Consider the following 27,893-nt stretch of genomic DNA (forward strand, 5'->3'; position numbering starts at 1 on the left):
TGGCTCAAGTTTAAAACTAGTGGATATGTTTCTCTTACTTTCTACCAATCCCCTCAGTTTAAAAGCAAATAAATCCAGGTCATTCAACTGGCAATAAAATACCGCAATTTATTCTTCTGGGAACCATACACAAAGAACCACAGTGCACCATACATTTTACATGTAGGCAGCGATATGTATATAATAGTAAGACTTACTGCAGCAATCTGAAACATTATCCACACAATTACACAAGTATTCTGATAGCAATATAGTGTCAGGGTGAGGGACTTTCTATACAGTACAGTGTGGTGACAACAGTGCAAAAAAAAATAAAGTTGATGGAGTATGTACACAGGCAAGAGGACTAACATTTGCTGCAACTAGTGTATTTGAATTCTAATCCCTGCTGTATTGTTACACTATGACTTCTATGGTTCCAGACACATCAAAGCTACTCCTAACTAGAGTCCAAACACGATGTAATGATTTGTGGAGCTGCCAAAATGACTTAAACATTTTTCATTTTCACACTGGTTAACCACAGTCTGTTAAAAATGAAAAGTAAGTTGCCTTTGACTGCACAAAATCTTATTTTTAACATTAGCTAAAATAAGTAGTGCATTTTCATGTATTCCAGACAACACCACATATTTTAAATAAATAATTACCTACATTTCTTTCAGGTAGCGTGTGAGCCAATATACCTACTTTGAGCAGGGATCAGGACAGTGCATTTCCATGGTTACAAATCTAAACTTATTGTTCAGACATGATGCGTGCATAAAGCGTCAGTCCTTTCAGCATGAGGAGATAGCGGATCAGGTTCAGCTCCCTTTGTTGACTTTTCACCACATATGTGTTTCCCTGATCTCAGCGATCACCTGGCTAGCTTTTTGCAACGCCTGTGGACAAAATAAAGAAACAATGAATTGGCTGATAAAGGAACCTCAATTCATCATGAAGAGCTAGACACTACAAGGTGGGCGTCTGTTACCTGTAGCATGTCTGCGGCCTCCTTGCGCCGCTGGGCCATGTCCTCTGATTCAGTCAGCAGATCGTTGAGGAGGCCAGATTTATACAGCTGGCCGACAAGCTCGCTCTGGAGGCTGTCCTTCACATGGTTGACCAGGAAGTGCATCACTGCCTTCGGCACACTGCGAGGGAAGAGAGGAAACGGAGCGAACAGATGGTTGAGAACAAGAAGGCAGGATGGCCTGGTAATGGAGGGGGTTAAGTTTGACACGGCAGGTGGTTGAGCTGTCAAAGTACGAGCTATTACTTAAATACAATACATTTCTCCATATTGGGCTCTAGAGGGCCCTACACTCCAACAATGTGGCAAAAGAAAAATCAAATGTGGCATTTTATATTTTTTATTGTAAATAAATCCATTAAAATCTCAACAACAATGTGGTTGTTTTTTCTCTCAATACTTTCTGACTTCCCTATCCTGTCTATGGCTCCAAGCCCCAAGCATTTTGGTTCCTTCTGACATTATTTTTTACAAACTGTTTTTAAATAGTTCATTCTTTTAAAAAGGCTCAGTAATTAACAGTAAGTAACAGCTGGGCCCTACACTTTATGGCAAATGTTACTCAAACAGGAGTAAATACTGCATTTTTTGGGGGACTATTTAGATTTGCTGTTGAGTATTGACGGCAGCAGGTTGTATGTGGTATTGACTCAAACTAAACTACAGTGCACATTAAAATGTAGGTCATGTTTGATGAGGTCATAACGAGACAGCGTGCGCCAACCGAGTTTGCCTGTTTTATAATTATCGCGAGAATAGCCTGCAGGCGCTGGGAACAGTTATTTTCAACATGTACATTTCAACACTTGCGTTCTCTGGTGCACCTTTTTTTTTTGATAGTCAAACATCATGATAATTATTATAACAATACGCTCGGTGAGAAAGGCTCCAGCTGAAATCTAGCAGCATACAGTGACCCAGCTAATTCTCGCCAGAAATGACAACACCCTATCGGCGTAAACGCAAACACAACAGCCTACTAATACATCACATGGAGGTTTTTTAAAAGAAGTTGCTAACTGTAATTTTGTCTAATTTATATAAAGGAAACTTGGGTTTATCAAATGATAGTTAAATAACTCACGTACTCGGTGGACACCAGGTGTCACAGGTGTTTTTCCTCTTCTTTTGCAGCTAATCATTCAAGACAATCTATTACTGTAGCTAGACCACACTGCCACCTGGTGGTCGGAAGTGGCATTACACACGCCAGTGGAGCTTATTAGCCAGGTTTCCGCGTTTTTTACTTCTTTGAATCTTGCATCAGAAATAAACATTGGTGTGTTAATTTAATTTAGTTCTTGGACAGTATTGGAGCTTTATGGTACAGAGGAATAAACTACATCAGTAATGGCTACACAGTTAGTAAATTCATTGTTGGTCTTTTCTTTTTAAAGATTATTTTTTGGGCTTTTCCGCCTTTCATTTTTGACAGGACAGCGAGGTGAGAAGGGGAGAGAGAAGGGGGAAGACATGCAGGAAATTGTCACAGGTTGGATTCGAACCCTGGACCTCTTGCGTCTTAGTATATGTGCACCTGCTCTACCACTGATCCAACCCGGCCACCATTGTTGGTCTTTTCATGGGGTTAGTTGACAATACAAAATATAGAAAATCACAGACTTTAAAGACGAGCTAGCTGACTTACCTGTCCTGGATATTCTTGCGAACGATGAGGAAGTAAGACTTGATGAGGCGCTCGATGACCTCACAGTCCCGCTGCTCACGTGACGACAGTTTCCTGGCAACCGGCACGGGCTTAAGGGGAAAAGGGGAAACTGAAAAGTACTGTTATCTTCATAATGGGGCATGCTGATAGGCTTATGTTTAGTTACCACATCAAGCAGATTGACAACTCCTTTAAGGGGGCTTCCAGGTCCGGAGCCGGGGGCTTCCTCTCCTTTCTTCAGCATCCCCCTCCAGTTCCCTGTGCCGTCCTGCTCACCCTGGGGTCCTGTTATTGGAGCCTGAGGAGCCAGGAACACGAAAAATGAAGATGAACAGTCATCACACCTCACAGGCCACCAAATGATTAGAACAGCACCCTTCTGTTATCATTAGAATTCACAGGGAGAGGATGGTTAAGGAATGGAGCATAATAACCTTGACCGGTTCAAATGAAATAGTGCAAACACAGGCCTGTACACAAAAATGTATTAAAGGAAATTGAAAGTAAATAAATATTTAAAATCAAGCATAGTGCACTGACAAAATGAAATGTCTTTGTTTTGGAGCGGAAATTGGAAATACCCCTCCACTGCTCAGAGAAAGGAAGTTAACTCAACTATTAAAAGACTATGTTAAAGAGAAAACATGATAGGCAATGCAGTAAACCAAAAAGTCTACAACCATGCTACGGCTTTGTAACATTGTATTTCACAATGGTGCTTTGAGCTAAATGCTAACATCGGCATGCTTACATTCTCACGATGGCAATGCTAACATGCAAGTGTAAAGCAGGTACAATAAGCTAACATTAGCCAATTAGCATTGAACACAAAGTACAGCAGAGGCTGACGGGAATGTCAGTTTTACAGATATTTGGTCATAAACTAAAGAATTGGACAAATTAAAATGTTTCACCTGATAATGGCAGTAGATGAATTTAAGGGGTTTAAAGGTATTACAATTCATCTTGAGGGGAACATGCATGGCTGTACCAAAATAGTATGGCAATCAATCCAACTGTTGTTGAGACATTTCACAAAAAACACAAATGTCAACTTCATGGTGGCACGAGAGGAAATTTCAAGGATCACCAAAGCAAGTAGGTTTTGTCCTACTTGCTTTGGTGATCCTTGAATTTTCCTCTCGGACCGTGACCAAAATTTCATGGCAATCCATTCAATAGTTGTTGAAATATTTCAGTCTGGACCAAAGTGGTGGACTGACCAACTGATCGACATTGTCATCCCTAAAAAAAATAAAATAAAAAAAAACATTGTCCTAAAAATATGCACTTACAGCCTTGGGTAGATGATGCACAGTGGTAGAACTTCCACTATCACATAACTACTATAAACTCAGTACAAAAAACAGGGCAACCAAAGTGTTAAGAGGTTGGAAAAGGACACAGAGGAAGAGGAAGGCATTTTCTGGGAGACAGGTGAACCAACTTTGGGGACAAAGACTCTGCAGGAAACACGATTGTTAGTGCACACAGGCTGAGGGAGAGCCAAACAAGAGCATGGTATCAGCAGACAAAGATCAAAGTGCATGCCAGCAGCCCATGCTCATCCATCCATCCATCCATCCATCCATCCATCCATCCATCCATCCATCCATCCATCCATCCATCAATCCATCCCAGCCCCGTACAGAGCCAGCGAGCTGCTTAAGTGCCCACCTTGGCACCATCCATGTCTGCTCCAGGCTCGCCAGAAACCACAGTTGGGCCAGCCGGGCCTTTGCCAACAGACTAGCAGAAATATGAGAGCAGGAATGGAGAGAGAGAAAAAAAAATAACACTGAGGAGAAATGTGGAGAGACAGTCATTTGAGGGGAGGAGAGCAGACTTTCTAAGGAGATGAGGGATAAAATTCCTCGATGGAAAATATCCGAGGCATTCGGTTCACAGATCTTCATCCTGTAGTGCTATGAGTGATTAACAATGCACAAGTCCAATTTATGCTCGAGACGCTGCAGACTGCCACCAAGTTTTGGAACACATAATCTACTGTTTTTGTATTTTAAAATAAGGTTGTTTCTTCTACCTTATCCCTGGGCACGGCAGCAGGCAGCTCCCTCATCCTGTTTCTCCTTTGCTCCTACAAATACACAAGAACACGTGTTAGTACAAATGATTCAGCACATCCAAGGAAAGTAGGTTAGATAATTCACTTAAAAACTCATACTGAAAGCAATTAACCTCCTTCTTAAAGAAAAAGTTTCTTGACATTGCTATGGAAGCAAATAAGTGCCTTAATAATTTAAATCTTATAAGAAGCTGAATACCTATTTGTGAACTTTAATTTGTGAACTTAAGTGGTTTAGATTCCCCTTTTAAAGAATTCCAGAAGGCAAATTCAAGAGTCAAATATTTGAAAAGCTGTATGTTTAAGTTGGTTAAATTCAATTAATTTGTGATCTAAAAATCCCACTAGAATACAGTTTTATTTTAAATATATTTGACCCTTGTTCTATTTAAATTTGTGAACAACAAAAACTTAAAATCAGGTTTTTATAATTGTAAAAGTTGAAATTATTACTTTAAATTGGTTAAATTAAGCAATTAGGTAGTTAAATATTTCAGCTTCTGTTTGCTTCTATAAATTCAGATTTAACAGCATTTAATACTTTTTATAAACCTAAAAATATTAATATATAATATCAGGCCTATAAATAAGCAATATCAGGTTCACACCCTTTCTTTCTTGAGTCTGCCAGAAAAATGTATGTATGTGAGAGTATTTTGTTACGAGTACAGACCTCTATATTGTTATTCATGACCCCACAGGCATCTGCAAAGTCGGGATGTTTGGTGTTGATGTAGGCCAGCTCTATTGCCACCAAGTTATGCACCTATGACAAGAAGAGACGACAACTTCAATTATCAAGCAAATGTTCTGATTCAGCTTCTTATTAAACACGGCAACCTCAAAGATAATGACTGCAGGCTGTGAAAGCACAAAGGCAAAACGAGATGAATGTGACGGTACCATCTCATTGGTGATAGGCAGTCTCTTCCTCAGGAGGCAAGTGACTACTTCCACAATGGCCTCATGCAGCTTGGGAAATCTCTGCAGCTCCTGCAGGACAAAACATTATCAATATGAATGTGTGTGTGTGTGTGTGTGTTTGTGTGTGAGGAAAAGATCAATACCTGCGAAGAAGTGAGCAGAGCTGATTACCTGTGTGCTGTAGTTGCTGCAGTGCTGGATGATCCTCTGCATCTCCTCGTGGACCAGCTCCACGCAGCGCAAACTGGGCTCCTCCAGGCGTTTCACCTGCTTCTTCACCAACAGCTCGAAGGAAATCTCGGGCACAAACAGGGACGGACGTGGGCCCTGACGTAAGGGGAGGAGGGAGCTGCAGGTTAGCAATTTTTACCCAGAGCAACTTGCGTGAAAGGGAGATACAAAAGCAACAGAATAGACTGTATGTTACAAATTAAAGTTGCTTTGCGATAGCTCACTGAACTAAACGATGACAGGATAAACTTCAGTGCCCCTAATGATGTCACATTCATGGGATAATGCAGCAGCACTCACTGTTGCGTTCCTTATGGCGGTTAGGATGTCTATGGTGCTGAGTCCTCCCAAAGGATCCACAGACTCCAATGTTCTGCCAAAAGTCTCATGGAATATGTAACAAATTCGGGCTCCACCACACCTGAAAAACAGCAGCGGGGGTATATTAGCTGTGATGTGAACCCCCAGGCCTACTCTCCTTTCAGCTCTTCCTTCAAAGACTCTGTGCGTGCCTCAACTCATAAGTTGTATCATTGTAAATGATGAAACCAATGCAGTTGTTTTGCTCATTTTCACTGCACTGGATCAACAGCATCACCCTGTGGCTGAGCGGAGGAGAGGCACCGGAACTCACAGCTCTGCCGTCTCGATGTATTTGGCTGTGCCCTCTATGGTGTTGCAGTATTCTGTGGCGAACTTGGTGATGAGCTGGAGCAAGGTGGCACTTTGGTCTTCCACAGGTTCGCCGTAGCTGCTGAGCAGGGACTGATACTGGGCTGCCAGGACGTTGATCCGTGTCTTCAGCTCAGGGAGGCAGTCTCGGATGTGATGCATCAGTAACCTGCCGTTATGGAAGTAAAGGGCAGAGGGTTCAGCTTTTATGCACATATGTCAAATTATATTCTGAGCTGTGATTTGTCAAGCTAAACAGCTATTGTCTGCATGAAAGACTGTCTCTGATGGCTGTTTTTCTCTGATGCAGTAATTCATAACTGCTTCTGGCTGATGCTGACATAACTTAAATGTTTTGTGGTAAAATGTTACGTCCATACCTATACTATATGTGTGTTGCATCTTATTCTCACAGTTTTTAAGGTAGTATTTATAATCACGTTTACCTGTTAAGGGTTCGGGCCAGGTATTTGGTTCCGTTTCTGTTGGCGAGAGAGGGATACTTCTTCTGCAGGAAAGCATGTTCGTCACGAATGGCATCGGCCACAGACTTTTTATTGTTGATGTCCAGCTGGCTCCTTTAAATACAATACACCAAAAATGAGTCCTGGGCAATAAAAGGTATTTAAAATACATTTGAGGACATATGGACTTATATATTTCAATATATCATATCTTCTGCTGCCTAATGTAGTATATCATGATTATAGGACATATGTATGTATTATGTATGAATTGATTGTATCCGTTTTTGTACATAAAATAGTTCATTACACCGACCTCAATGATAATGGATTTCGAGCAGGTATGAATTTTTTATAATGCTTAAACATCCCACAATAAATTCCTTATACTCATCTCTATTGAGCCTCTCATCTCTATCATTACGCACTCATCTCTACTATGAGTGATGGATCATTTCATAGTATATTCAGTACGGTAAATATAGCTTTCCAGACCTGTTGACTACTCCAATGAGGCCCAGTTTGACAGGAATGACTCTGCCCATCAGTACGTCCATAGCATCAGTGCCGGCGTCCATCAGGTCCAGCTTAGTCACCACAGCCAGTGTCCTCCTGCCTGTCCAGTCACATTCATTCACAAAGATCATTATCACAAATACAGTTTTTACTGTACTAATATTAGTCATCATTTTACCATTTACTGTTTTTGTCACAATTGATGGTGAAAATTCAGCCAATAAAAGGTTGATTCTCACTGAAATCAATTAGATTATGATTATGGTTTTTGGGTAATGGCTTGCTTTTTTTTGTTTTTCTTACCGTCAGGGTCGACCTCCCGGGCCACCTTGAGGGCCTCTGAGGTGGCCATGTCTGTGTTAGCCGCAGTGACAGCCAGGATGATGCAGTTGGGGTTGGAGATGTGCTTCAGGATTAGATCCTTTATCTGAACCTCGATGTCATTAGGCTGATCACCCACGGGCACCTGGAGGGGACAATACCAATTAAAAGAAAAGACACAGTACATCTCAGTTTGATTCATTAGAAACTACTTTAACACATGTTCAACCAGAGGAGGGGGAGGGGGGGGGGGGTGAGACTAATGATGGCAGAATCAAAGCCTGCATACACTTGGGCTTTGACAGCACTTAGTTTAGAAGTATCAAGAAAGAGTTACAAATTCTACAAATATCGAATACACAAAAGCATCGACCAGTGACAAGGCCTATCTGGTATATCATGTTTTTTTAGGCATTTTAGTGTGTGTGTGTGTGTGTGTGGGGGTGTATAGCAAATGTCCCCAGGGGTACGAGATGATCAAAGTCTTGTCTTAGGGAGTAGGAAGTACAGCATGTGTCACCTTAGTAATTCCCGGCAGATCCACCAGAGTGAGGTTGACAACGTGAGGAGAAAATATCTTCAGATGAATGGGATCATCGCTGATCCCCTGCAGAGGGACAAGAAAAAAAATAGACGTGTACTGTGTATTTAACAGCTCAGCTACACAGACAAGTACAGCCATGTAAAAAATATGTTTCTAAAAAAGCCGTTTGGCAGAGTACAATCTGATGATATTATTATCATTATTATTATTATTATTATAAATAAAAGGTAATATTTAAACCCTCATGTTGCTTTTTTGACACTGCTAATAGCCCCTGTTTGTGCCTCCTGTATTAGCGTTACATACCACAGAGCTTAGCATCCATGTATTTGGAGATGGACATGTAAATAACCTTAGGTTTTACAAAGCTAGATGAGAGCAAGTCTTTTTTACATTTGCCCTCCTTTCAGCTTTCTAGAAGCATCTCCAAACCCTTCCAGCCCCAGTAGCCCTAAGCTACATGCCAACATGTTTTTGCTATAATTAATTAATAATTAAAATTGTCCACTGTGTTCTATCAATTAAAGTAGGAAAAGCCCCCCAAAAAAAGAAAAAGTTCCACTGTGGGCTTAAATTTGATACACATATTATATAATCTCTGCTGTGAAACACAGTTTTCTTAGCTCATGGCTATTTCCCTATATATAAGTCAAGTGTATGTTTTAGTCTATATCCACAACATTCCACTTCAGGGATTATTCAGATGCCGCCGGAAATTCCGCCAGATGTCTTTCATTTCGTACGATGTCTGTTACCTTCCGCTTTCTTTGTGTTGTAATTTTAAACTCCGGTGGATTTATGAGGACTATGGTTAACTGCTCCTCAGATCTCTGCAGGGTAAACCCAGACAGCTAGCTAGACTATCTGTCCAATCTGAGTTTTCTGTTGCAAGACTAAAACAACTTTTGAACGTACAAATGTTCCACCAAAACAAGTTCCTTCCTGAGGCTATTTTGCAGAGGCGCTGTTGCTCTGTGTGACGCTTAGTGCCGCCCATGACAATTGTGATTGGTTTAAAGAAATGCCAAAAAAACAGAGCATGTTTTTCTGCCATCCCGGAATGCTGTGTGGTCTCGCCAGACCCAGCGCTGTGGAGGAGGGTCTGGCAATGCGAGACTAGTATGTATGCTTTCATGTCATTGGGTCTGAATTAATTTTAATTCATTTTAAATGTGTTAGTCACGGGACTTCACTTAACATATCTTAATGAGTTTATAAGCAAACTGTATTTACTACTAGACACGTTTTATGAGGATAATATGCATTATAGATTTGTTTCCCATCAACAGCAATGCCCGTGCCCAAACATTTTGAGTTCCTCGTTTAACAGTATAGATGTAAACCCCTCCATCTTCCATCCATGTCTCACCTTATTATTGCCTGATATTCGTGCTGTTTCATTTTCAATTTCTTGCCTGATTTCTTCAAAATCTGTGAAGATCTGCAAAAAGCAAAAAGAAATAACATAAAGACAAGCAAGGGTCCAGCGTATTAATTAAATATTTGGTATCCTGAAGTTCATACCTGATTTTTTGTGTGCAGAAACTTGCCCCACTCGTCACCTTCTCTGCCTGTGACACATAATAAAAACAGTGTGGGTTACAGTTATAGCATAGCGTTCTCGAAAAAAGGAAGAAAAAAAACAGGTGTTAGCTATTACAACCTCAAAGACAACTACTAAGGCTAAGAAATGCAAGGTGGCTTTGAGGAGGAGGGAGCAGAACTATAAGAGGCTAATCTAGGTTATTGAATGTGAAGACACCTGTACAATGCACCTTTGTGAAGGCACAGTGCTTTTTCACTCCCTAGCATCTGAAAATAATTAGAAACACAGTGACAGAGACAGAAATGTAAACCTGGTGCTTGTACACTGAGCAATTTATAGGACTTTTTTCAAGCTGCACACAAAAAACAATAGACCTGTTCCCTACGTGTGGGTTTATTAGCATAAAGAACTTGAAATGTATGATGATTTATTGCAAGAATCCAGACAGCATATAAAATAATTGAGGCAACAGTGGACTAATTACTGGGTTCCTTGGTCTGAAACACTACTGAGATTTGAGAGATTTTGGGGTTTACCACTGTCATCATTTTTCCTTGCATCTCCAGGATCTACATTGACCAGCTGGAGGATGAGAGGTCGCCTGGTTACGATACCAGTCCCACGGGGCAGCAGGTCCCTGCCCACCAGGCTTTCCAGCACTGAGCTCTTACCACTGCTCTGGAGACACAAAACACAGATAGACACATGAGTTGGATGAAGGATGAACCAAAGACTACATCTACTTTCTGATTTAACAGGTCCAGCAATGGCCCGGTTTTGGCTAACAGTGGTTAGTGTGTGTATGAGGCTCTTAAGCACTGAAGACGATCAAAATAGATTTCACTGCAGACTTTGCAAATGAGAATTTGCAGCAGTCCATCTCAAAGTGGGCTTTTAGCGGAAACGCCTGCGTCTCTGTGTAGCCTCAACACATTTTGGTATCTGAATATTTATTAATATTAGATATTTATTCTAATAATGTTATCGGTAACTGTGCATGCATTATGGTAAAGCACGGTTATCTAGCTAGCATGACAGCCGCTGTATCACAGAAGTGCACACAGTCAGAGCATTTTACCTGAGTCCCCACCACTGCTATCTGCGGCAGTTGTATGATATCCGCTCCCACTGTGTTGAATACATCTTGGAGCTTGTTTATTACGGGGATAAGAGCCTCCATGCTCGCGGTTTATGAATCAAATTATTAATACAACTAGATATTTTCGATGGAGCCAAAGTCATTCAATGTCCCACTGACACCACCATTGCAACAACACCCATTGGATGGACGATACGTTGTATGGTGTTGGGAGTTGTAGTTCTACAATGGGGAACAGCTCGGAACAAGGACATCTCAGGCTGAGGAAAAGACTACAGTACTTGTGCTCTGAAAATAACGCGAGTCGCGCACGCGTATACTACTGTTGATGACGGACCGTGACGGACTAGCTTCGTTAGCCAAGTAGATTGGTTGATTTCCTCGTTCTAACCTTTATCTTATCTACTGTCTGACTTTTAAGTCAGTAAGTCAATCTGCTGTTGCCAACCATTCGTTATTCCACCATGCTACAGTTCCTGGTGAGTTAAACTGACGTTATCGTGCATGACATCGACGTTTACCAGGATGCTAAGAGATGCGAAACTAGCCTAACGTTAGCTAGCTAACGTGTCAGCAAAACTTGCTGTCAAAACTCTTGACGGTGTTAATTGAAAGTCCCTGAAATTTTGGAGATGTTAAGTCAGTAATCTTGGCCTTAAATGACATTTGTTGTTTGTCTTCCAGGCCGGCTTTACCTTGGGAAATGTTGTGGGGATGTATCTGGCTCAAAACTATGAGGTAAGTTTTTTTTTTTTTTTACAAACATTCATAATTGGAATTCAACGAGTTATCTGCTGTTCATACTGACCCATCTCTACCCCCCCCAAAAAACAAAAATAAATACATAAATAATAATAAAGCAGTCCTGCAATGAATCATACCTTCATGTATGTTATAATGTAAGTTTTAGTTGAAACTGTTTTAGAGAGTTGAGGATTCCACTTTATGACCAATCATAAGGCCATGCTCCTATACAGTTTATATAGGTCTGACATATTAGGAACACCTGTCAGTAGAATGGAAAAGGTTTTAAAGTTAAATCAGAACCTCTCTAAGCCAGTAGCAACAAAAATGGAACATTGTAACCTTTATGTAGGTAAAGGATTTATTGCAGGACTGTTGCAGTAGACTGCATTAGTTTTAACCAGATGTACCTAATAAACTGGCAACTGTATGAGTGCATCAGATTGTATTGACAGCACTGTTTTTTTCTAGGTTCCCAACATAGCCAAGAAAATCGAAGCCTTTAAGAAAGACGTGGAGGCCAAAAAGAAGCCCCCAGAGTGAGCGAACTGGGACCATGTCACAAGCATGAACAGATGCCCTCTGAAGAAACTATTTATTTTACAGTGTTATGGTACAATGAGTGTACATTTGATAAATGGACTGATATGGTAAAATATGTATGAGAATATCAACAGTGCCTGGAACCGTATTTGTTTCTTTCCATAGTTTTATAGGCATGTTCTCATCGTAGCCTATTTTTATAAGATAAATTGTGCAAAGACTGGATTTAAAGAATGTTACGACTAACTAATGGGATCACTTTAAAGTCCAGTATCACATCACTGTTTGCTGTCCTTTTCTCAGATGTACTGGGGTGTTTTAACCTACAGCTGTTTATCTTCACATTAAGTGCATATAATGTTCTCTAAAGTGAATATTAACAGAGCATGCAATTGCTCTCTTCTGTTGTATTCTATAAGCTTCCAGTGTATCAATAATTGCCAAATTTTGACATTCGTGCAAACAATTCTGAATCATTCAGCTTACAATAAAGTTGCTGTTTATGACTTTAAAGTCTTTGCTTCATGAATGAAGATTTCCTGGCACAATTTTGCACTGCTGTATGAATTTGTGGAAGAAAAACAAAACATCTGCATTGCACTGGTTCCACAACAGTCAAAACTTGGTATACTCGCTGTATTACTACAAATGTGTCCACCAGATGGGGCCATCAGCAAGGTATTTAAAACTTAAACACATTTTAACCAAAGGGAGGGGAAATTTACATTTGTTTGGCAAAAATTATAATTTACTTTTTCTTCTTCCGTTTTGTTCCCTTCTTTTTCTTCTTTTTATTTGAATTTGGCCACCCAAAGCCTCTGAACTCCAGACAATCCACTGCATTGTGAGAAATGTAGTAGACATTCTCCATGGCTGCTGGGCTGAGGATGTCCACCTCTGTCTTGGTGGATTTGGCACTAGAGGACCTCTTTTTGGGTGTTTTTGGACTCCCAGTCTTCTTGGCGGGCCTAGAACTGTGGGACCTTGATTTCCTGGATTTGGTGGGCTTTGAAGAAAAATACAAGCGGTCCATTTAGGTTTGGTTCTTCTACTTTGACTGTATTAAATAGTGTGGATAGCCCTGATAGTCTATATTGTTAGGTATACTTTACCATGGTGGAAGATGTCAGGGTCACTTCCAATAGGATGAGAGATTATTTACCCATCTGTAAAATGAGATGCATATACAGAAGAATGCTATAATTAACAATCAATGTTTTTTTTTTTCCAGACAAACAATATGATTTAATGGCTAGATAAAAAAAGTGCTTTCTCAAAACAGCTTCAGCGCTTGAAATTGTCACGAATTAAAAATATATACTTATAGCTTACCAGTTTTGGACTTGGCACTGTTGTAACTGGCAACTGACTGGCTTCAACTGGGACAGTGATACCCCATTTGTTTATGTCCGGTTGTCGTAGAGACAGATCAGACTCACCCATGAATGAAGGGGTTGGCCTCTCCAAGTCTGTAAATGCTTTGTTGCATCCAAGACGCAGCTAGGCTTCACATACAACACAAAGCTTAACAAGAGATGAGTGCAAAAGGCAAGAGCTAAATGGTAAGAATTGAACGTTAGAATTAAAATAAAAGCCAACAGCCAGCTATCTTTGCAGTTTTTTTTTATTTTTATTTTTTTAGTGCAGTGGAATTAATCACTTAAGACAATAAGCTTTCAAATTCTTTGGCAATTCTCACCAAATTCTCCCAATTTAAAAAGCCCTTGCATTTACATTGTGAAAGTGTAGTTTTGACATCACTGTAACATATACATTCAATGAATGTAAAACAGCCTAATACAATGCAGAAGGTCTTGGATCTCTTATTCATGCGAAAAAACAAATAAATATTCATAACCATAACAAGTATGCAGTCACAGAGTATACGAAATCCAATATGGACCCAAGAAACTTCTCAGTTGTGAGCGAGACACAACCCAAAATAAAAATGCACTGTGTACAAATTATATTGACAAATTCAATTCATCAACTGTGTGCCAGTTTACCACACATATAGTAATAGTATGGCATCAAAAAAACGAGCTTTTCTAGTGTTGCATTTTTAAGTGTCAATAAGACTTAAAAATAGCAAGAAGTGCTTTATTCCAGCAAAACAAAGATGGAGGTTTGTAGATCACCTGCATAGAGCCATAATTTTTTCTTTGAAGGCAAAAATTGCTTTAAAAACCCTCCAGTGCAGCAACACAATAGCTTTGTTTTTCATGTAAACTGATACCTATGATAAAGTGTCAGGTGGCAGCAGTACTTCAACTAGAGGATCTCACTTCAAGTACAGTATCTATTCTGCTCATCTGTCTGATAGAGACAACAAAAAAATTTATCAAAATCACTGTGGCAGGGATGCAGGAGCAGACTACATTTTTTTACCGCAGAGCTCCATGTGTTTAAGCCCTTGAGGGTGACAAAAAGGCTCAAAAGGGGGCATTAAGAGCTACTGTGTAGAAATGAGTTGGACTATCATGTGGATGATGCGGGAGCCACGGGGGCAGCTGCACAGGTCCATGCTCGGATTCCTGATTTTGTCCTCCAACAGCTGGTCCAGCTCCCAGCGCAGCTCTTTCACCAGCTCCGCCACCTGGGGAACACACATATTTACAGAGCCTAGTTCATTAGTGTACTTTTCTTTGTCTTACACAGTCAATGTGTGCATTTTAGTTGTAATAATGTTCTTTTATTGCTCGGGAATTATTTTTTTTAACCAGGGTACAGTAGACACATAATGTATAATGCCATTTTGATTATTATTATGCTTATTACTATTATTTTATGTGACAAGATATGCAACTGTAGCGCATTGTCCTCGTAAAACTTCTTACAACATCATCCCTCACTAAGGTTTGAGCCATGCTTATTTATCATCAAAATATCACTGTGTAACTAGGAGGGTCTGGCTAGTCCACACAGCATTCTGGGATGAGAGCAAAACGTGCTCTGGTTTATTGGCATGTCTTTAAACCAATCACATCATCATGGGTGGCGCTAATTTTGCCACTGCAAAATAGCCTCTGGAAGGAACTTGTTTTGGTGGAACATACAGTATGTACGTTCAAAAGTTGTTTTAGTCGCGGAATAGAAAACTCAGATTGGACAGATAGAGGCGTTGAAATTAATCAAATAATCGATGCATCGAATCGTGGACATGGACGATGCTGCATCGATAATCGGCGGGCTCATAATCGATAATTTCTGTTTACAATTTAATGTAGGCCTAACAACATTTCTGTTTACATATTCGATTATGTTTTGCACATTCAGGAAGTGCCATGTGCTCAGTGCTGTAGTTTTATGTATCCAATTTATTTAGTATTAGAGCACTGCAGAATGTTTTGTTTTTGAAGCTATGAATTAAATATCCTACATGGCTTTAATAGAAAAAATTATTTGACGAATCATGATGCATCGAGATATCGAATCGAAGACATGATAATCGTAATCAAATCGGGAGATCAGTGAAGATTCACACCTCTAACAGATAGTCTAGCTAGCTGTCTGGGTTTACCCTGCAGAGATCTGAGGAGCAGTTAACCATAGTCCTCATAAATCGACCAGAGTTTAAAATTCCAACACAAAGAAAGCGAAAGGTAACAGACATCCGGCCAAAAAAGAGGGACACCCGGTGGAATTTCCGCAGGCACCGGAGCAATCCCGGAAGTGGAACGTTGTGCACATAGACTACTGTGTAACTAAATTTCAAACTTTTTTACAAAGCCACTTGAGGAATATGCGCAAATACATTCCAAACAGCTTTGTTCATGTGATTCTAAACTACTAAATCTCTTAACCCTGACCTGATGAGAAGCGGCAGCAAATCGGATCCATCCATCGTCGAGGGAGATGACAAACTCTCCCTTGTGCAGCTCCATGTTGACCTGCCCGCCTCCAAACAGCACCAGCGGGTAGACGGACACCATGCTGCAGTCCCTGATGAAGATGCGGCTTGTCTTCACCTTCTCGTGGTAAACCAGGTAGGGGCTAGTGTAGTGGCGAACCTGGGGCACAAAGAACAGTCTCAAAGGGTTGCCACTAACTAGCGGTTGAATGCAAGACCACATCTTTTTCTCTTTTATCTCACTGTGTAGTTGACAGAGGAGGGGTGCACGTGGACGAAGCCATCGTCCTTGGTCATGAAGCGGAGCTCGTTGGCTTTGGGCTGCATCTTCATCGCTCCTTTGCTGGTCATCTTGTAATTCCCCTGAGGAGCTCGTACCTGGGACAAAGGATCACACGCAGGAGTGTGAAACCTAGTAGAGATGGCAGACACGGTACTTTCTACACTAGTTTCAGTTTATTATTCCAATGACAGAAATAATTAATATACACCTGGACCACATTGGGATAGAGGGCAGCACAAAGCATGGCGGACATCAGCCGGATGTTTTCGGAGTTCAGGTTAGCCTGGAAAGGAATGACATTTTATCATTATTATCATCCGAATCTCTTTAAGACTAAGGTTAGATTGTTGAGTATCCGTGTGCTTAAAAGCAGACTGAAATAAGTATGTGGCCTCATTCTATTTAAAATTCCAAGTGAAGTGCAGCTTATATAATTGAAACAATTCTCTATATAATACGCCAGATAGAGGTACTAGACAGCTACATTGTACAACTGATACACTAACGTGTATTTGAACAACAAATAAAAACACTTCCAGCAACAGAGAGAGAGAGCGAGAGAGAGAGAGAGAGCGAGAGAGCGTGTGTGTGTGTGTTACCTCGGGGCCGGTGGCCTCCACAACACCATCAGTGCCTTTAGAGCACATGCGCTCTATAACCCTGGCCCTCAGTCCCTCCTTGATGAAGCCAATGTCAGACAGCAGCTCAGCAAACTGCCTCTTCAGACTGGCGATCTCCTGCACAGGTCACAACAGACTTTTTTTTTAAAGAAATGTATGACATTTCTTTTGCTTTATTTGTTACACACATGTAGAAGAGAATAGATTAGGCGCTTCAGACGGCACTGCCTCACCTGTAAACCCCGCCAAGACAGGAAGTTCTCCCTGCAGTAACGGAAGCCGGCCTGGTGGCCATTCTTTGCAGCACAGCACCATCCCTGCAACAGAGGGAACATTTATCACATCAACATCACATATACATACACTACCAGTCGAAAGTTTGGACACAATTTCAATTTCATGTTGCGTTATTGGCATGACAAAAAAAATACATCTGTGTTGCCAAAACATAAGAACATACATATAAAATGACAAGGAGTAAATACATCTGATGTAATAATAATAATAATAATAATAATAATAATAATACTACTACTACAAGTAAATATATTATAATTAAGATATAAATGCAGATACTAAATAACTTCATTACAGTTCCCTCAAAGGGTACATTGAAACACATTGGACACACTTCACTATTCACTTGAATGAGAAAGTGTGTCCAAACCTTCGACTGGTACTGTATAAATAGTTTTTGTGTTATTTTCCCACAAAGATAAGTCCAATCAGTACCTTGTATGCCTGTAACAAAGCTAGATGGTCACTACTGGCCAGGGCAAAGGCCAGTTTCTTCTCATTGGCTTCTTCCCGCTTATCCCATGGAGACACCTGAAAAACAGGACCAAATATAGAAAGTATTTCTATAGAAGAAGAAGACACTCTTTATATTATTCATTATGTTGTTTCTTCTTTGTTAAAATATAATCACAAAGATCAAGAAAACGGTTAGGGCTATAAAATCAGCATTGTGATGCCGAGGAGTGACACATATGGTCTCTCAACAGTGGCACGCGGTTTCTTACAAATGGTGATTTGAAGGCCAGACTGGCAGCGATGGTGAGTGCTGGGTCGAGGCAGCGAAAGATGGCACCGAACAGCATGAGTTTCCCGATGCGCACGTCGACGGGCAGGCAGGCCAGGTGGTAGCCCAGCGGGGTCAGTTTCTCATCTGCGGTTAGAGCTCCAAGGTCCCGCAGGCGCTGCTTGGCTGCATCCAAGCTTCCCATAGCTGGGGGCTCGATGAGCCGAGAGAACACAGACTCCAGCGTCCGATCTGCAAACACGTCGAGGATCTTGATTCTGTTGGAGAGGGGGAAATGGTAAATACCAGCATGGGGATATATTGTTTTGCATATCCTAAAATCCAACATGGTGCTACAGATAAAGCCTATTTGGAGAGAAGACCCTCTCTCCATTGTCCTAGTGATTTGTCTCAATAAATCATCCACTTCCAAGCATAAATCCTACTAGCAATATCATACATAACCTGCTATAGTTTGCATTTACAAAAAATGCAGGTTGGCATTGTGCAAAAAGCAAACAGATGGATGTACCGGAGGCAGAGCTGCTCGAGAGGCACTCTCTGGATCTCAGGCAGCTGTTGCTCAGCCAGCTGGTGTTGGAAGCAGTGGCTGGTGAAGAGGTGGAAGCAGACCCCCGAGGCAACGCGACCTGCTCGACCCTTCCTCTGCAGAGCGTTGGCCCGAGAAACCCACGAGTCCTCCAGGCTCTCCATGCTTTTGGTCGCATCGTACCTGAAAATATAACCAAGAAATGTAGATTTTAAAAACAACAAGTTCTGCAACATTATCCATGTCAAATCAGATATATAAGCAGATTTTAAAACTACAGGATGCCTATTGTGTGTGGGAACAAAAATGTGGTACAATTCATTCATGAAAGAATCAACATAATATCTGTTCACTTAAGCTAAGCATGAGGTTACCTCTTCTCCTTCATCTTGCCGGAGTCGATGACATATACCACGTCGTCAATGGTTACAGAGGTCTCGGCAATGTTGGTGGAGATGATAATCTTTGTGACACCCTCCGGGGGCCGGCTGAAAACTGCCTGCTGTTCCTCATTGGACAATGATGAGTGGAGTGGGTACACCTCACATCTAACAAGGGAAAATACATCCACACAAGTTTGCATTTGACTAGTAAAGTGTTTACCCATTTGGTAAAAAGAAAAAGTTTCATACCAATAGCACACAGCTGCCATTTACCAACCCTTTAAAAAAGAAAAAAATCTATTTTAAAAAAACCTGATGATTTTACATGATTTTAGGCCCCATTAGAAAGTATGGAACATACCACTCATAATAGAGTGCATTTGTGAAAGTCCTGTATTCAACTAATGACTGTCTACTTTTTTTTGGTTTTAAAGGCAAGAAATTCATGTTTGCCCCAGAAAGTAGAAAAAACTAAATACCACAGAGCAGGAATATGAACACAAACAATAACAGGAATTGAAGTTGCTGCAAGCACACACAAGTTCAGACACAGACCTGTTTGCGCCTCGGTTGTTGAACATTCTGTTGGACTTGAGCTGCTCGTACAACATCTTGATCTCAGCCAGGCCTGGCAGAAACACAAGCACTGCACCTGGATACAGAAACCAAAAGGTTACATAACTAACATAATTTAAAGTCCACACTTTGAGTCTTGAATTCACTTCCAGTGGAGTGAGTATACATGGGCGGTTCTTACCTGGAGGGTAGTTATGTTTTCCATCTACAATCCATTCCAGCAGGCTCTCCACCAGGTCCATGTTGATCTTGTCCAGGTCCATTGCAGCAATAGTCTTCAGCACAGACTTCTTAGTATCTGCATAAACAGCAAAACAAAATGTAACATGTATGCATTAACAGGCAGCAACAGTTCATTTGGATGAGCACATTTTAAGAATCCAGAAAACAGATCTTTGCTGTTTAAGATACTTGTTCTTAACTCACCTTTGTATCGGACCGTGAGATCCTGCAGGCTGAGCTGCTGGTCTGGAATCGAGTCTTTGACAAAGTCCTTCTTACAAAGAGACATGAAGTTCCACATGTCATCACCCAAGTCGTCCACCATGTCCCTTTGCTCTCTCCCTCGTCCACTTGTGGAAGACGAATTCTGTTTCCCTGAGCGCATGTAAGGGCTGCCATCCTCGATGGCATACCTGGGAAATAAATAAAATTGACTTAACTACTTAGACAGTGCAGAAAAACTAAAAGTTAACTACTGTACATCCTTACACATTTATTGAGACCCATTTTTTTAATATTCATCAGCTTTGCTTTTAATATTATACGAGTGAAGGAAGATGTACTTGCCGGGTTTTGTCGATGGCATCTTCAAGAAAAAACTGGTCAACGGGAAAAGTACGACCTGAAATGAGAGAAATTTACTGAGTGGGGAGAAAAAAAAAAAAAAAAAATCCATGGTTGATCATGTAGTATGCATATGCTTTAAACAGATAAACACAAGTGAATAATTACCTGGTATGTGGACAGTGGGACAGTCGTAGAAATACTCAGAGAAGAGTTTGGCATTAAGTGTGGCACTCATTAGAATGATCTTCAGGTCTGGCCTCTGCATAATCAGGTCTTTTAATACTAACAGCAGGAAGTCACTGGCAGAGAGAAGATGAAATAGAGAGACGGACAGTGACCAAGAAACCAGGTACAGAAAAGTAAATATTAGTTGCCTGTTTGACTAAATTGCTAAAGCAATTAAATGACAGCTCAGAACGCATGAAGATGAGCCTGAATGCACACTTCCTGTACCATATGCATAGTGATCTGCGTATTCTCACCTCTCCTCCGTTCGCTCGTGAACCTCATCCACAATGACGTGCGTGATGCCTTTGAGGTCTGCCTCGCCCTCCAGTCTCCTAAGTAACACACCTGTGGTGCAGTAGAGTAGTCTGGTGGCCGACGTCTGACAAAAGAGAGGAGTCAGTGATAAGAGAGGTAGAGCTCATTATTTTGTAATAGCAGCTTTATTTATATAGCACATTTCAGCAAGAAGGCAATTCAAAGTGCTTTACATAAAACATTAAAGAGCAATTAAAAACAATGCAACATATGTAAGTCCTATCCTAAGTCATAAAAGCCGATGGCTTGAAATCCTGCGTACTAGATGTACAAGTCAAACGTGCCCGTACCCTAACACTCTCCAGGCGGATCTGGTAGCCCACTGAGTTGCCCAGACGCTCTGCCCGCTCCTGTGCCACTCTCTGGGCCACAGAGATGGCAGAGATGCGGCGTGGCTGAGTACAGATGATGTTGACCACCTGCTGCGCTGGACCATTTAATGAGGCGTCCAGAATGAACTGAGGGATCTGCGTGGTCTTACCACACCTGCATAGACAGTCACAGAGAGGTATGAATAGGCTGAGCTTATTTATATGTGAAAATGAGAAAAGGGCAGGAAAAGAATGGCTGTGCAATTGTTTTTAAACATGAAAGGAAAGTGTTAGAGTTATTAAAACAAAGTCATAATTTTAAGAATCACATCAAGAGGGTATACAATGTGGATTAAGTCACTTGATAATAACAGTCAAGTTAGAAATATATGAAGCCACTTCAAATTTTCCATAGACCCTTGTCTATAACCAAACCGCATTTGTATAAATTGCATTTCTCCCCAATTCAGTCTTTGTGAATGCCAACACTTCATGCTGCCCTGTGTGACCCACCCTGTCATCCCGCTGACAACCAGCACCTGACACTGGTCTAACAGGTCGAGGATGTTTTCTCTTTCTTGCCAAGCCGGTAGTTTCCTCCTCTGCTCTAACATGGACCGGAAACGCCCGGATGACTGGGTGAACAGAAGGAGGACAGAACAACATTAAAATACATATCACATTAGAGAGGATGTAGAGTAAGATACAATGTAAAGATGTTATTTCTTAATCAATTACAGTCTTCTTTTACCTGTTTCTTTTTAAACTCTCGACACAGCTTGCCATTTTCTTTCAGTAGGTTGTCTATCTTCAGGTTGTGTTTAGTGACCATTTTCTTCCTTAGATTGACATAACTTTCAGTCTCAACTGGAACAGACTCATTCTCATCGTCATCCTCCCTCTCATCCTGCTCCTCTTCCTCTTCTGTCTCTTTCACTTCAAAGATAAGAGTGGAATTTCAACTCATATACACATAAATACACTGTTGAGCTCTACATTACTTGGTGGAAATAGGGACAGTAAATAATAATTGTTGACTCACGATCTACGGGTCTCTGGTTGGTAGGTGGAGCAGTCCTTCTGCTGTTGGTATGATTATTAGTACTACTATTCCTGCTTTCCTCAGAGGCAATGCTCCTCACACTCTTAGCCATGGCAAGAGAGGGGGGAGGAGGCACTACAACAGGCGGTGGCGAGCTGTATTTGTGATGACTAACGGCCAGCACTTCCTTCACAGTAGATTCATCCTCACATAAGGTGATCAGGGTGTAAACAACAGGCTCGCTGCTCTTTGCTGCGGCCAACGCTTCTCCAAACAATCTTTCAGTCAAGCTGATCCTCCCTGCAGCCCCGAATGACTCGTCGGTGGTGCTGAAGGCGACTATTGGTGCCTGAAATGGGTAACGGTTGCCTTTAGGGAAACGGACCTCGAGTTCATACTCAGGAGGAGAATAGCTGCTGAAGCCAGGCTGGCTAGGGCCCTCCAGGTCTGGGGAACCAGCCCCAGATCTCCCTTTAGTGGGGAGATGGTGCTTAAACTTGCATTTGTCCCCAAACCTGCAGCCCTGTCCTTTCAAGTAGAATCGGCAGACATCTCGAATGTTAACGGCTCCTCCGCCACCTCGACTCCCGGATTGCCTACCATTCTTGGCAGCTATGTCTGAGAGGAATGAGAGGTCTAGGGTTACTGTCCAGACTGTATTAGCAATGCGCTCACCGAAGCGCTCACCATAAATGGCAGTTAGAGCCAGAGCTTCCTCCTGCCTCTGGCTCAAACACTCATCCATAGGCACCCCTTCCAGGCCATCAGGGGAAATTGCTTTCTGGCCGTAGCGCTCCCTGAAAACCTGTTGGAGGAGCTGTTCCAAAGTGGCCCCGAATTCCCCTCCACCAGACTTCAATGCCTGCTTGCTGCGCTCCCTGTCAAACCCATACCTACACAAAGAAAAGATAGGAAAACAAAAGGGCTATGAGACAAGGGAAATATGCACCAACATTAATTTTGTAGTTTCCTGACAGCACAGAAAAAAAAACACCTGCTTTAAATCAAATGCAAGATAACTGTCAACTCCAAAACAACCAAATCTGTACATCACCTGCAGATTTTTCCTATAGCAAATAAGGATATGACAGGTTCAGGGGTGGGCCGTTCATCGTCAGACTCTGTCTCATATGCTGGGCTCTCTGCCCTCTCCACAGGCTCATCATTAGTGGCCCAAAACTGGCCTTCATCGCGGTGGTCCAACTCATCAAATTCCTCCTCATCCTCTTCTCCTCCCGAATAATCGGAATCAGATACACTAAGGCAGAGAGGATGTAATGAGTTCATGTAGACTTGCAGTAGAAAAATATCACTTAATCGAAATATTTTCTAGCAGTTCAATTAGTCTCTTTTGAACTGATAAAAGGATGCAGCATATTTGACGTATATTTAGTAGAATATACTTACTCATATGGCTCGTCAAAGTCCTGGGTCTGCAGATTCCGCAGCAGCTCCTTGAGTTGTTCTTGGTTCTCATCAGTCATGAAGATCTTCTGCAAGGGCATGGTGCTCATCTCCGGCCTGATGCTGTCACCCGACATTGGGCTTGTTCGTGTCCTTGCCAGGGACCTTGGGAGAGCCTTGCCGCTGCTGCCTTTCCCATCGCTTCTGCCGTCCCTGTCTCGATCTCTACCTCCCCTTCCTCGACCTACATCCCTGGCGCCACCACGGCCTACATCCCTGGCGCCACCACGGCCACCACCACGGCTGCTGCCACCACCACCACGGCCGCCACCACCACCACCACGGCCCCCAGCACCACGTCCTCTACCAGGTCTGGAGGCAAAGTAAGGTAAACAGGGGGAGAGAGAAGGAGGAACAGATGAGATGAGGGTAAAGGAGGAAAAAGTTTAAATCTGATAATTAATTCCTTCACTATAAATGTATACCTGCTGGGACGAGAGGGTCCAAATTCAAGGCTGAAATCATCACCGTCATCCCAGCAACCAGCTCCGGCTTTCTTACTTCCACCTCCGCCTCCGCCTCCACCACCTCCACCTCCACCTCCTTTTGACTTGTTAAACCTCCCCCCTCCTCTGTTTGGCTTCCCACCTCTTCTCCTTGCATTCATTTCTCTGTTAAAACATACATGATCAGTTCCATTACCATAGCATATTTTTTAGCAGTCATCACCAACACATCATGTATTGCTTAAAATACACAGCCGTACTCACCTTCAATTAATGTCCTTTCATAGCAGCAACCAATCTGTGAAGAGAGACATAAAATGCATAACTTGAATAAATCGCTTCGGCCCTCCTTGAAATATAAAAAAAAAAGAAAAGAAAATCCTGGATACGCCAGAGAGAGCTGCTAGTTGCGAACCCGGGCAGAGCAGGCAGCTACTGTACATCCTCTGTAGTGCACAGAGTCGCACATAGCTGTGGGGCGGCTCGTTGTGGCACTTCAGTTCAAGTGTGAGCAATGAGATGGTGGCTGACACACAGCGCTGGTGGCTACAATTATACAATCAAACGGATGCATGCAGACCTACAACCCAACCGGGCGATGGTCATTTAACTCCACGCCGGGCTGACTGACAGTGTGTTTTTGTTAGCAAGTTACAAATGAACATGATACAGCTGGTACCAGCAATAACATGGTATTGTGTTGTTTAATGTTAGTGTGGCACGCCGCACGTCAGTCTGTAAAGTGTATCAAGCTTCAGCTAGCTAACAAGCTAACAGCTAGCAAGCTCACTTCTGATTGTAACAAGCTATGCTAGCTAGCAGCTTTCTCACAAGTCAAGTCGAGAGGTTTAAATGCTTAAGAATGCCATACATATATGGACCTATATCATAAGCGACAAAACGACTTGAAAATACTTAACTTTTTAAAACAAGTATGGACAAACCTGAAAAAGTTGTTCTGACCACCGGTAGCCTGCATCTCTTTCATTGGTTGAAGCCATAGGTCGAAGCTCAGAGTTCAAAGTTTCTCTTCCGGTTTCCGGTAAGGTTTTTATTTTTTATTTTTTTTTTTTTTTTTTTATATTTTTTTTTTATTGAACAATAGTAACAACCATACTTGGCCTGGTACAATAAATGAAATGTCTTCACAGACAACATACAAGCACCTTACATAAGAGAGAAGAAAGAACATATATATGTCAATGGAACAAACAAGCAAACAAAGTGGTTTCCGGTAAGGTTTGAGCAAGGAAGTGTAAATTTCTTATAATACATCCATGAGGTAAATATATTGTTTTAAACAATATATGTATGTTATTAGACTAAATAAAGTGTGACATAATTCAAGCGAAACCAAATTTTAACGAAAAGAGTAACGCTAATAATTTTTATTTTTTATTTTTGTAACTATGGCAACTTCAGTTTGCGTCGAGGCGAGCTGCCTGCAACTGCAACACAGAGCTGACTGCTTGTTTTAGAGGACTGTTCCTTTTAGGGTGATTTAGTAAACAAAAATAGCACGAAGTTTCCTTGTGTCATTTTCACAACCTTTTAAATTTAGTTGTTTGACTTTTCACATTTCATAAATTGGCCGATACACAGCGTTTCCTTTCGGCTCTAACAACTGCTGGGGGAAGCTGTCTGTCACGGATGTCTGGTGCGGTGTGATTGTGAAGTTTCTCACAACCAACACACACACACACACACACACACACTCATTCTGTCTTTCCTATCTGCTGTCTAATATTGTATCATTTTACCCTTTCAGACAATAAGGAAAGTAATTATTCAAAAACTCAAGGTAAATATCCAAGTTTCATACCTGCACATTTTGCATATTCATCTGACAGATAAGGGTCTTAAGGTAAATATATGCATATTTGTTTACAGGGGAAGGACCTATAAAGGTATCCTACATTTTCCCAAATGGTGACAGATATGGTAAGCAATAACTAATGATACAGCTCTACACATTTACAATACAGGTGTGTGTCAACATCTCTTTTCTTCTCTACAGAGGGGGAGTGCAGCAGGGCTGCATCAGGGGTGATGATGAGGAGCGGTACTGGTAAACACACCTCAGCAGGCGGCACCACATATACTGGAGAGTGGCTTGAAGACAAAGTATGTATTTATTGTGTGTGTGTGTGTGTGTGTGTGCATCTTACTTCTTCTGATGTCTGTTACTAAAAACTGTATATGGTTGTATTTGCTCTGTGGTTAGTCATACCATGCTTGCTCTCACACACACACAGATGCATGGCAGAGGGACCCTGCAGCATCCCTCTGGAGCACTCTATGAAGGAGAATTCAAAGACAACATGTACCATGGCACAGGAACATATACCTTCCCAGACGGCTCTACTTACAAAGGTCACTTTCACAAGAACAGGTAAAAGGCAATCCATTTTTGGCACTTGCTAATGTTAATGTTTTTTGAAAAGAGCCATGTCCTTTAGGAGTTTCCAAAGGATTATACTGTAGGGTGGTGGTCTAATTGATGTGCAGTGTTTCAGGTTAGCCCTCTTTTATAGCCAGAATAAAGCAGCAAGGCTCTAATTGTACATTTCCAAAGCAATCAGTGGTTAAGTGCACCTTAATATGACATTTACCACTTACAATGTTTTAGCCACTTGAACCCTAACATTCCCATTACTTACTTTAATTTTCCCTTGAGTAGAATCAGTTATTTTTTTTGTGGGGTATTCAGACCTTTTTAGCCATACAAGTATATCAACTGTAAGATTTCTGAGGTCCTTACTGGTGTGTTCTAGGTTGGAGGGAGACGGGACATTCACTAACACACAGAGACTGGTATGGATGGGGGAGTTCCACGGCAAAGCAGCGCTGGGCCTGAAAATGCAGCACAACATTTAGGCAAAACAAGCATTATTGTACTGCACTTCATAAAATACACTGTATGTTCTATGAGAAAATTAAACTATATTTACACATCGTGAATGTGAAAATGAACTGCTACCTCCTCTGTCAGCTCTAGCCACTGAAAAGAAATAAGTGGAGAAATTGGGCCAATTACAAAAGCTGGTCAGTCTGACATCATGTTGCCTGAGCTCATTACTATTCATGAGCTCGCCCAGTTAGGTAAAGGATGCTGATAGACACAGCAAGTGTATCTTTATGTAAGCCTAATTTCACTCAGAAAATGTCACACTGGGGTTATTTTTTCTTGCCCTTTGTAACTATGTAGCTAACTAAAATAAATCCAGAAATACTAGTGGCAAGTTTGCTGCAGTTATTTCATTGCACACGTTTTGTTCCTTTCTTACACTTGAATTTTGAAAAAGTTATGATTCCATCTATGAAAAGCACTTAAATAGAAACAATCTGAACAAAACCCCTAACTTTTTTCATGTCTCTCTGCTTTTACCATATTTGGACTCCATCAGTGTGAAGGATAAATACAATTTTACATCATTACACCATCAGCCAACCACAAAGGGGGATATGCTCACGTTCCCATCCACAACAGCTGTACTGTTGGAACATTGGCCCGAGGAAATGTGTAATGTGATGCGAGTGTGTGGTCACATTGACCTTCAGTATTGGTGTGCGTGCGTGTGTGTGTATATACACAGCTTTGTGTGCGTAGACCAGCACGACTCCCTCGGCTAATAAACAAT

At 41.5% G+C, this 27,893-nt stretch overlaps 5 protein-coding genes across 8 annotated transcripts; 2 read left to right on the forward strand and 3 right to left on the reverse strand.

The window, feature by feature from the left end:
• Positions 1-82: 82 nt before the first annotated feature.
• LOC120553389 (dynamin-1-like protein) lies at positions 83-11,285 on the reverse strand. 3 transcript variants are annotated; one of them, XM_039791732.1, is made up of 19 exons: positions 11,067-11,285; positions 10,525-10,666; positions 9,967-10,013; positions 9,812-9,883; positions 8,419-8,505; positions 7,881-8,043; positions 7,557-7,677; positions 7,044-7,175; positions 6,560-6,766; positions 6,226-6,346; positions 5,866-6,021; positions 5,674-5,763; positions 5,444-5,536; positions 4,729-4,782; positions 4,362-4,433; positions 2,851-2,982; positions 2,664-2,773; positions 977-1,136; positions 83-884 (listed from the first exon to the last, which is right to left on the reverse strand). In XM_039791732.1, the coding sequence occupies exons 1-19, from the start codon at positions 11,166-11,168 to the stop codon at positions 828-830; spliced, it is 2,118 nt and encodes a 705-aa protein (XP_039647666.1). In that variant the 5' UTR covers positions 11,169-11,285; the 3' UTR covers positions 83-827. The 3 variants fall into 3 exon arrangements, with proteins under 3 accessions (XP_039647666.1, XP_039647668.1, XP_039647667.1); XM_039791734.1 differs by lacking the exon at positions 11,067-11,285 and adding an exon at positions 10,218-10,254 and having other exon boundaries at positions 10,525-10,599; XM_039791733.1 differs by lacking the exon at positions 4,362-4,433.
• A 119-nt stretch (positions 11,286-11,404) lies between these two features.
• On the forward strand, positions 11,405-12,887 carry stmp1 (short transmembrane mitochondrial protein 1). Its single transcript, XM_039791738.1, has 3 exons — positions 11,405-11,566; positions 11,772-11,825; positions 12,303-12,887. The coding sequence occupies exons 1-3, from the start codon at positions 11,552-11,554 to the stop codon at positions 12,372-12,374; spliced, it is 141 nt and encodes a 46-aa protein (XP_039647672.1). The 5' UTR covers positions 11,405-11,551; the 3' UTR covers positions 12,375-12,887.
• Positions 12,888-12,921: 34 nt separating this feature from the next.
• LOC120553391 (small lysine-rich protein 1) lies at positions 12,922-13,764 on the reverse strand. The gene is made up of 3 exons (XM_039791736.1): positions 13,707-13,764; positions 13,487-13,540; positions 12,922-13,380 (listed from the first exon to the last, which is right to left on the reverse strand). The coding sequence occupies exons 2-3, from the start codon at positions 13,487-13,489 to the stop codon at positions 13,123-13,125; spliced, it is 261 nt and encodes an 86-aa protein (XP_039647670.1). The 5' UTR covers positions 13,490-13,540; positions 13,707-13,764; the 3' UTR covers positions 12,922-13,122.
• A 1,062-nt stretch (positions 13,765-14,826) lies between these two features.
• On the reverse strand, positions 14,827-25,269 carry dhx57 (DEAH (Asp-Glu-Ala-Asp/His) box polypeptide 57). The gene is made up of 25 exons (XM_039792197.1): positions 25,197-25,269; positions 24,517-24,550; positions 24,232-24,417; positions 23,750-24,118; positions 23,397-23,600; positions 22,343-23,235; positions 22,052-22,236; positions 21,814-21,935; positions 21,280-21,475; positions 20,929-21,053; positions 20,612-20,745; positions 20,447-20,501; positions 20,084-20,292; positions 19,839-19,955; positions 19,637-19,733; positions 19,073-19,246; positions 18,681-18,881; positions 18,150-18,426; positions 17,860-17,955; positions 17,361-17,444; positions 17,107-17,244; positions 16,716-16,790; positions 16,468-16,602; positions 16,184-16,384; positions 14,827-14,970 (listed from the first exon to the last, which is right to left on the reverse strand). The coding sequence occupies exons 3-25, from the start codon at positions 24,411-24,413 to the stop codon at positions 14,827-14,829; spliced, it is 4,413 nt and encodes a 1,470-aa protein (XP_039648131.1). The 5' UTR covers positions 24,414-24,417; positions 24,517-24,550; positions 25,197-25,269.
• A 97-nt stretch (positions 25,270-25,366) lies between these two features.
• On the forward strand, positions 25,367-27,611 carry morn2 (MORN repeat containing 2). 2 transcript variants are annotated; one of them, XM_039791550.1, is made up of 6 exons: positions 25,367-25,486; positions 26,021-26,053; positions 26,143-26,193; positions 26,270-26,376; positions 26,508-26,644; positions 27,027-27,611. In XM_039791550.1, exons 1-6 carry the CDS (start codon positions 25,387-25,389, stop codon positions 27,127-27,129), a joined length of 531 nt encoding a protein of 176 aa, XP_039647484.1. In that variant the 5' UTR covers positions 25,367-25,386; the 3' UTR covers positions 27,130-27,611. The 2 variants fall into 2 exon arrangements, with proteins under 2 accessions (XP_039647484.1, XP_039647485.1); XM_039791551.1 differs by lacking the exon at positions 25,367-25,486 and adding an exon at positions 25,602-25,909.
• Positions 27,612-27,893: the final 282 nt, after the last annotated feature.

This window comes from Perca fluviatilis, chromosome 23 (assembly GCF_010015445.1).
Source record: "Perca fluviatilis chromosome 23, GENO_Pfluv_1.0, whole genome shotgun sequence".
NCBI lineage: Eukaryota > Metazoa > Chordata > Actinopteri > Perciformes > Percidae > Perca > Perca fluviatilis.

What these genes read in the sequence shown, in the direction of transcription:
- dhx57 (XM_039792197.1), bottom strand. Translation starts at nt 24,413, where the DNA reads ATGAATGCAAGGAGAAGAGGTGGGAAGCCAAACAGAGGAGGGGGGAGG. An exon ending in TCTCACGGTCCGATACAAAG is followed by an intron (nt 19,956 to 20,083) that starts GTGAGTTAAGAA and finishes CTGTTTATGCAG; the next exon opens with ATACTAAGAAGTCTGTGCTG. An exon ending in TGTCTTGGCGGGGTTTACAG is followed by an intron (nt 17,245 to 17,360) that starts GTGAGGCAGTGC and finishes TGACCTGTGCAG; the next exon opens with GAGATCGCCAGTCTGAAGAG.
- morn2 (XM_039791550.1), top strand. Translation starts at nt 25,387, where the DNA reads ATGAAATGTCTTCACAGACAACATACAAGCACCTTACATAAGAGAGAA. An exon ending in CCCAAATGGTGACAGATATG is followed by an intron (nt 26,194 to 26,269) that starts GTAAGCAATAAC and finishes TCTTCTCTACAG; the next exon opens with AGGGGGAGTGCAGCAGGGCT. An exon ending in GGTCACTTTCACAAGAACAG is followed by an intron (nt 26,645 to 27,026) that starts GTAAAAGGCAAT and finishes GGTGTGTTCTAG; the next exon opens with GTTGGAGGGAGACGGGACAT.
- stmp1 (XM_039791738.1), top strand. An exon ending in ATCTGGCTCAAAACTATGAG is followed by an intron (nt 11,826 to 12,302) that starts GTAAGTTTTTTT and finishes GTTTTTTTCTAG; the next exon opens with GTTCCCAACATAGCCAAGAA.
- LOC120553389 (XM_039791732.1), bottom strand. Translation starts at nt 11,168, where the DNA reads ATGGAGGCTCTTATCCCCGTAATAAACAAGCTCCAAGATGTATTCAAC. An exon ending in CCGCCATAAGGAACGCAACA is followed by an intron (nt 6,022 to 6,225) that starts GTGAGTGCTGCT and finishes CCCTTACGTCAG; the next exon opens with GGCCCACGTCCGTCCCTGTT. An exon ending in AGGCCGCAGACATGCTACAG is followed by an intron (nt 885 to 976) that starts GTAACAGACGCC and finishes TTTTGTCCACAG; the next exon opens with GCGTTGCAAAAAGCTAGCCA.